Consider the following 8,941-nt stretch of genomic DNA (forward strand, 5'->3'; position numbering starts at 1 on the left):
TTGAGATTGCTCATAATGTGTGTAATGGTAACAGGGACACGTAACGTATGGTAACTGACGTTATCCAAAATGATAACGCTAAGTTCGTCGATCTGCGGTAAAAGGCGACGTTCGAACCAATCCCAAAATACCTCCCCATTCATTTTCTATGGTAATGACCATCAGAGTTCTTGGCCTCAAAGACAAAGTCACAACACCCAGTCATGAGGGTATCAGCATGCAAGATGATCAGGCGTCTACCTTCGCCTGATGGTAATACCTGCAGAGGAACAAGTTGAAGGGAGCCGCATCCGATCTGTTGAGTGATGTTCATTACACCAGGTTTCATCATGGTATAAAATTTGAAACCCCCAAATTGTGGTATTCTTCAGCTGTTCTCAGAAAAGCTTGTAGCATAAGTACTTTTTTCTCTAAACACAGTTCTGTCATCTCCCCTTTTGGTGTACCTGAATCCCATTTGTTTAGACAAATGTTGTATCCTTGGTCTTAGCATTTGGAATTTGCGTTCACGAAGTGTATAAACTGCACGGCGCAAGACACCCTTATCAAAGTTATGCGTGTGCCATTCCTGTTTTTTTTTTTATTTTGACACGACCCGGAGATTAATGCGTTGTACTCTGAACTCCTGACTATATGTCAGAATAAGGGCTTTACACATTCTGTAGCAAAACCTGTCATAACTTACGATAGATATCCTCTTTATTTCATCAGCATGAAATACTGGTATAAATTCGCAATTAATCAATCAGATATAGCAAGTCATACGTTGCTCATACACGAAATAAGACGGACGCCAAAGGTTTCCCCCTTTATTTCACTGGTATGAAATACTGTTATATTTGCACTTCTGCAGGGATATCAAGACACACGTTGCCAGTGCCCATACACGAAGTAAAACTTCATTAGATGAACATTATCTCTGCGATTTGAATTAAGACTTGTCTACGTAATTACTTTAAATGTTACTACTACAAGACTTCCATCTTTTCACTTATAGATGTTCAACAAACAAAACATGTCAAAACCATGTTTAACATCATTGAAAGAAGCTTAAAATGCACTAAAATATTTTATCAGTTGAGCGTGCAAACGATTCGATGTATAGGTAAGTACAATCAAATGTATAGAAGCATAAGTATAGAAGTGGATGTTGGTAACATAAAATTGTACATAGTGAACTAAAAAACCGTTCACCGAAAAGTGTTTTCTAACTCCAGGGTCTGCATGCGTTTATTATGGCGTCATACGATTTTTAGCGATAAACTTTTAAAAACTTTCTAAAGCTGTCGCATTTACCATGGTATTATATTTTCCCGCTGTTACCCTGCTGGTGGAGGTAGTACAGAAACTTTGTCAAAGCGTCATTGACTAATGAAATTAACGTATTTTACATGAAGGTAAGACACGTTATACAGTTAGCAACGTATTATTATTATGTTTCGTTTCAACCTATTATTATTCTACGGCGGTTCAGAGGCGATCCTTCATTAACCACGTGATGGAGGAGGAAGAATAAGCACTGAAACGTCATAGAAATACACAGATATGTGAGTGGTCGTCAACAGTATAATTGTTCAGTAGCACCTGCCACCATGAATATATACGACGTCGTCAATACCGCCTCAATAAATATTTATGTCCATGTATGTTGGTGGCATTTACAGCTGACTGTCCACTGTAATCACACGCACTTAGATGTGTCTTTACTGAACAGGTAAGTTGCATTACACAATAGATATCTAAGAACTGGATATATTTAAGGCTAAGGCTGTACAGCTTTTGTTTTGTCTGTTCATAACGCCGCATACAGCATTAGTCAAACCATTATGCAAATAAAAAAGTTATATTAATCTTAATTCTTTGACCTTATCATTATCTTTTCTGACCAACCACTACAGTGGTCGACGATGTCCCATTAGTTCCACCTGCATCAGTTGTAACTTCAGTTATTACTGTTCTTTCATCTTTTAGAAGGACCCACCCGCCATTACGCCATGTACATGCGTAAACCCAAAAAGTCGCTCACTATCTGGAATGACCAAGTGGTGAAGTGATGGACGAAAACCGATTGGTTCTACAAGTTGTACTTGCATTTGTTGTTACTATTCTTTCAGAAAGACCAACTCGCCAATACGTCATGTATCTACAAGTATTCACTCTTCTTCTCATGGTCACCTGTGCCTTGGGATCTACTGCCCGTGGTATCATTGAAAAGGAAACAAACAGTAAGTATTCTGTCTGAACCTTTTTACGGCACCGCTCTTATTCATGTATTCCAGGACACAGGTGCCAATAAAGCTTAAAAAAGACGTTTTCACAGTGAAGAAATATAGGAATGTATATTTTTGTTTTGTTTTGTTTTGTTTTTCGCCTTTATTTTGTTTGTTCTAAATTTCGGGTCGTTCATCTTTAATTCAATTTTATTTACCTTCTCGATCTTCAGGGAATGGTCTCTGTGTTTCGTGGAGCACCAGCACTGTTCTTCACTACGGTATAGCTAATTGAACTTTGGCATCAGAAGCCAAATAAATACAGAAAGTTTTAAACTTCCTACACAAGGTAAAATTGCTGCCACGCATTGAGCGGTTAAAAAACCCAACAGCTCTTTCAATAAGAGTTGAGAGTACATACAACTTCCACACTTACGCCTTTTCAAAATAGTACTACCAAGCACTTGGCGCGAAGCAAAGGGAATAGCGTATGAGGCACTTCCTTTAGTGTACTTCCATTTCCATTATTTGATACTGTATTAATACACCCCACGCTTTGACTTCAACGTTTCATCCGTTAAGATCTGAGTTAGAATTAAGTATGTTTGCCGTAAACGGCGAGTATCAGTGTCGGATGGTCAGGTTTTCTGACGTGGTTGACACGTGTCACCGTATCCAATGTGCGTAGAGCGATGCTCATGTTGTTGATCACTCCGATCCAGACTCGATTATGTACAGGTCACCGCCATATAGCTGGAACATTGCAGTGTGCAGCATTAAACAACAGCCAAATATTTTAATCGTGGTGAACATACTTCACTACACTGGATACATAACTTCAAGGCTCTTGCATGCTGCGTGATTTAACACTAAACAGCATAACAATTGTAATTATTTCAGCAGAGCCAAATATTACTTTCAACGACATTCATGGAACTGATTTCCTTATACAGGAGAAGTTGGCAAAACCGGCATCTGTCCAGTTCGGCAAGTTGTCAACACCAGCACATAATGTCAGTCCCATCCACGTACATTATCATCAGCTCTACAATATGAACCGGAGCATGTCTTCAGTCTCAGTGAGAGTCGGTTTAGACAGCTTCTGCTGTACTGTTCTGTCCACAAACTGTTGTATGATCAAGTGATCCATGCCAAGCATATACAACTGCATTTTAGTGATAAGTGAAACAGTTGTGGTTCAACAGTGTCACTACGAGCCTCTCACTTTAGGATAGTGCCGGTCCAGAACTACAGGGTACATCTTTCTGATGCAAATGGGATGAAATGCACGGATGAGGCAGATATTTTCATCTTTCGTGAATACTTGGTATCATTGCGTGATAGTCTGATAGTGACTGAAAAACATTTGATCTTAAGAGAGTAATAAACATAACATGGAGAAAGCTCTTTAGACAAGATTTTTTAGTCCAGAAGAGGCAGATTGTGAGGATCTTCTGAGGGGTGGGTTGAACCAATCAGTCGTGTTTCTCACAGAAGATCTACATAAACAAAGGGGACGTCACTCTGAGGCGGACGCAGATCTAAGTAGCACAATCACAGCTATTGCTCATGCGATATAAAAGTTTGATACATTTTTAAACATGTAAAACATTTAAAAGTACCTTACATGCGACATTGTGTTGGCTCCAACACATGTTGAAATCCTTGGGATTGCGGATAATTTGACCAAATTCGGATTAAAGTTTCCTGAAGCTGATTTATTTGAACTACTGTCCGACATATGTACAAATTAGACCATCTTCAAAACCTGCTCATAATATTTGTCGTCCTAAAAGACGTGATGAGGTAATTTTATTACGTCTCTGAATTGGACAGTGTACGCAAAATGCTTTGAGGAGTATTATATATAAGACGGTCTCGTCTAAGTGTGACCACTGCAAATTTGGAGACTCCTGAAAATATCGGACATTATCTAAATAAATGCCCTGGGCATAACAACACAAAACAAAACCTCAGCTGTGTTGTGCTTGAGATTGATGATGTATATTTTCTATAGAAACAGCTAGCCCAAATATCATGTATGGGACTGAGCAATGGTCAGTTTTAGATTTTGTGTCGTCTTCTGGAAAGAATGATACGGTTTTAAAATATTTTAACACTCTGTTGTCTGAACCCACTGATTTTTAATGAATGATTATTTCATGGTTCAGAAATGGAAGTGATTACTTAAGCTTTCTAATCAGTAACACTAAGTAGACGTTATTGCATGTTTTCATCCAAGTATACATCTGTCCAAATAGATGTTAATAATGTTGTCGTTTCTTTTATCTTAACTAAACGATTCCGTTTGGCGTTGAAATTACCTGTGATTGTTTATTTAATTAAATCAATGTGTTGGGCGCAAATAGGCATTTTGTTGGCCCACGTCACCTTAAAACTATAGAACAAACCAACCAACCAAACAGATCTAAGCGATTTGATTGGGTGAGAGCTTGCCATTACGATTTCGTTGTTGTCTTGCGTACCTTTTGGAAATCACACAATGCACCTTAAGCCAAATACAAGAGCAAATCAACCGGGGCATTACAAAGCAGTGCTGGAGAATGGTCATGTGTGACAGTTGGTTTTGAATATCATTCGCAAACAGGGAATCGTATTCTTGGGATCTTTAATTACTCCCCTGCCACCCACATCTACACTACCTCTCACGTCACCACAAATCCGTCAAACCAACCATAACAGATGGACTGCTTCAAGAGTTATTGATGAACTGCTGATGTTTTGCAACAGAATCGTAATGTTTTCACGCCAAGGCGCTTAAAGCAATGGGCGATTTAAATTCATTGTCATTTATTAAAACAATAACCATGTTTCATGAAAATGAGATCTAGGTCCCATTGAAGTTTACGTCTAGAAAACCCAATGAAAAGAATCATGTAATGCATGATGTTTCCTTTCAGAATGGGGAACAGAGACTTCATTCTGTACCTACAAAGGTATTAAGTTCCTGCCCGGATCGTCCTGGAAAACAACGGAATGCATGGACTGTTCCTGCTCAGAGTCCGGACTCTACTGTCAAGGGTAGGTTGGGATTCCTGTCAAGGGTCCGTAGTAGTAGTCCGTGGGGACTCTTCTGTTCGCGGTAGTTACATGACAATGTGGGTATTATGTAGCCAGCGGTAGGTAGATATCACTGCAAGGACTCTTCGGTCACGGGTAGGTCGATACCGCTGTTGGGACTCTTTTGTCATGGATAGATAACACTCCTAGGACTTTTCTGTCATGGTTAAGTGGATAACACAGTGAAAACTCTTTTGTCATGGGTACGCAGATGTAAGAACTCGTTTGTCATGGTTAAGTAGAACACACTGTGAGAACTCTTCAGTCATGGATAAGACTGTAGATCTTCAATCACTCATCAATCACGGGTAAGTAGATACCACAGTGAGATTTCCTCTGCCATGGGTACGTAGATAACACTGTGAGAACTCTTCTGTCATAGGTAAGTAGATAACTCTTATGTCATGGGTACGTAGATACCACTTTGAGAACTCGTCTGTCATGGGCAGGTGGATATCACTGTAGTGACAAGTGAACAATGTTTCACAAAACAAATTAGCTCCTGGACATGTTTCGCCCTCCTCTATATAATACTTCCAGAACACAAACGCACTTCACAGCTGGGAATACTTTGGGATATTTATATCACCCACTGTCATTGTAGATGTCGAAATGTACGTCTCTCCATTTATGACACACAACTAAATTCATTTAATGTTTTGAAGTTAATAAATTGATTTTTTAAAACAAGACATCAACCTTGGATGAACATGTGTGGGTATGGGTTTGATTATTATTGATTATTTATGTTATTTATTATTATTATTTATGTGTATTTATGTGATAATGAATGAATAACCATTATATTAAGTGATATTACATAAAATGGTAACTGTGTTAGAATCACCAGTTTGATGACATATGTGATGTGGATGACAACGATTCTGATTGGGAATGACAATAACAGTATTAAGCATAAACAGAATACATATAAACGTGAGATGGACAGTGTCAAATGGGTGTTGTCCATCTTTCCAGTTTCAACCTTCAAGACATGCATCAACATTTTATTTTGTAGATTTGGCTATGCTGGGGGATCATTTGGGGCACCTGAGGGCTGCAAAGTTGTCAATGATGCCTGCCAGCCCAGAATGGTGGATGCAGAGGACGAATTGCAGGACTGTGCGCCAGCAGAGTAAAACATCCTTCATGTAGAATTTACTCCTGAAATGGATAAACATCAAGTTACTCTGTCTGTGTGTTTCTTTGTTTAACAGATGATGACGGTTTTGTTGTTTGGTATTTCTGTTGGACATCAGCGTACTGGTAATCGTTTAGCTTAATGATGTATGAACTGTTCGCTTATCGATTAAGAACAGCTGTTAGTGGTGTAAAATGAATATTTTATGCATCTAATTATTGATCTTAATATGTCAGTAATGAAACAAAGTCAATAACATATTACATATAATATTCCATAGAAGGTTTTCACTGTGTTATCCACAGGTGAAGAAATTGTCTAGACCGTTTCATAAAAACGGCCGCTCTTCTGTGACCTCCACGGTGTTCATGTGCTGTGGTTCATGTAATGATACATGAGATGTACACTAAATCTTTAAACATCCAGGTTTGAACGAGTAAAGCGTTCAGTAACATTATTGCATGTATATAATGTACTGTCTCTGAGCCAACCACGTCGATTGCCACATTGAGTGTGTGTGTGTGCGTGCACGCGTGCGTGTCCATATGTGTGTGTGGTTGGTCTGGATCAGGTGATCACGTTGAGATGTGTGTGCGCGCGCACGTACGTTTGTGTTCGTTTGATTGTGGTTGCTTCTTAGCACTATCTCGCCGACGGTCACATTGAGGCACTCTTCAACCACACATATTTGTAGACGTGTACGTGTGTGTGTGTGTGTGTGTGTGTGTGTGTGTTCAGTTGTTGCCATATATGGGATATATATGTGATCATCCTTTTTAGCGATTGTAACGCTCACAGGGAAACGACCCTGTATTTTGACTTAATTCTGCTAATTTAGAGCGATTTAAAAAAATCTCGCCCATGGGTGAAACACATTTGGCCAATGGATGAGAATATTTACTTTAACTCAAAATATATCTGTTTCCATGTTTTGGAGGTTGTAAATGGATGAAAGTATGTTCATAAGTATCATGACACAAATTGCAACTCATTTTGACTTAATGCCGTTAATTTAGAGCGATTTAACAAAACCTCACCCATGGGCTAAAAACATTTATGCCCACGGATGAGACTATGTCCTTTCAGTCCATATATAGCTTTTCACCTGTTTGGGGGATGTAGATGAATGAAAGTACATTTATGAGTATCATGACAGAAATTTCAACTCATTTTGACTTCATTCCGCTAACTGAGAGCGATTTTTAAAAGTGTCGCCCAAAACATTTTGGCCCATGGGCGAGAAAATTTTCTTTCACTCAACACACATTTTTCCATGTTTTTGTGGGTTGGAAATGAATGTAAATATATTTATGAGTGTCATGACACGAAATTCAACTCATTTTGACTTACTTTCGCGAATTCAGCTTTATTTTCAAAAATACTTGCCAGAATAATTACTTTTACTTCAAAATACGTCTGTTCCTGTGCTTTTGAGGTTGTAAAAATGACTGAAGATATGTTTATAAGTATCATGGCACAAAATACAACTCAATTTGACTTAATTTCGCTAATTTTCTAACAAGTACAAGAATCTTCCACTCAAATTTCATATTTTTTTTATTGTCTTGGAAGTTGTAAATGAATGTAAGTGTGTTCATAAGAATCATGACAAACAAATATGAACTCATTCCGGTCTTAATTCGACTAATCTCGCTCATGGACGAAAATATTTTCATTTGCTTGTTTTCTTTAAACCATTGTGCAAACATATGGTATGAAAATAGATGAAATTATAATGACAAATAATTTCAGTGTAGCTTAGTGAGTTTAGTTTTATGTCGCACTCACCAATATTCCAGCAATATGGCGGCGGTTCATAGATAATCGAGTTTGGACCAGACAATCCAGTGGTCAACAGGTCAACAGGCATCGATCTGCACAATTGGGAACCGATGACATGTGTCAAACAAGTCAGCGAGTCTGATCCTTACTCGGCTCTTACGACACGCATAGTCGCCTTTTATGGCAAGCATGGGTTGCTGAAGCCCTGTTCTACTCCAGATCTTCACGGGTCCTGAACATCGAACTTTACTTCCAGCAACATATACAATACACAAAGAATACTAAGCCTTGAGATTCTTTTGAATTTAGGTACTAGTATTCTATAAATATAACGAAATTCAAGCTATATCTATGAAGTTGAAGTTATTTGTGAAAGCCCTGATCAAGAGTGGGCAAACTCCAGTGACATAAAGATTATGCTGGGACACGTTAATAAACAGTGTTGTGAGATATTTAATCTGTATCGTTTGGGTAAAATCAGTACTGCCACCTTCTGTCCAGGACGTCACGCATTACCAGTCGTGAGCTAATGGCCTTGTTTAAAACCCTCACCAAAGAAACACAAAGCACCAAAACTATGTTTCGTTCTAGGTGACACACGGTATGTTGTCAAAGTTTACATTGCTGAATACATTCTATCGTGGGCAAAACCTTACGCTTGGAAAGTGTACCTACCCAGTAGTGTTAAGTGTACCTACTCATTTTAGCATGTTTCATTTTAATATTG

General features: G+C 38.5%; 1 protein-coding gene across 2 annotated transcripts; it reads left to right on the forward strand.

Annotated features, from left to right (window-relative positions):
* The first annotated feature begins 1,344 nt into the window (after positions 1 to 1,344).
* LOC137273600 (uncharacterized) lies at positions 1,345 to 6,479 on the forward strand. Of its 2 annotated transcripts, none has more exons than XM_067806356.1 (4): positions 1,345 to 1,397; positions 2,115 to 2,225; positions 5,132 to 5,252; positions 6,310 to 6,479. In XM_067806356.1, exons 2-4 carry the CDS (start codon positions 2,138 to 2,140, stop codon positions 6,428 to 6,430), a joined length of 330 nt encoding a protein of 109 aa, XP_067662457.1. In that variant the 5' UTR covers positions 1,345 to 1,397; positions 2,115 to 2,137; the 3' UTR covers positions 6,431 to 6,479. The 2 variants fall into 2 exon arrangements, with proteins under 2 accessions (XP_067662457.1, XP_067662458.1); XM_067806357.1 differs by lacking the exon at positions 1,345 to 1,397 and adding an exon at positions 1,632 to 1,714.
* Positions 6,480 to 8,941: the final 2,462 nt, after the last annotated feature.

This window comes from Haliotis asinina, chromosome 2 (genome assembly GCF_037392515.1).
Source record: "Haliotis asinina isolate JCU_RB_2024 chromosome 2, JCU_Hal_asi_v2, whole genome shotgun sequence".
Classification (NCBI taxonomy): Eukaryota; Metazoa; Mollusca; class Gastropoda; order Lepetellida; family Haliotidae; genus Haliotis; species Haliotis asinina.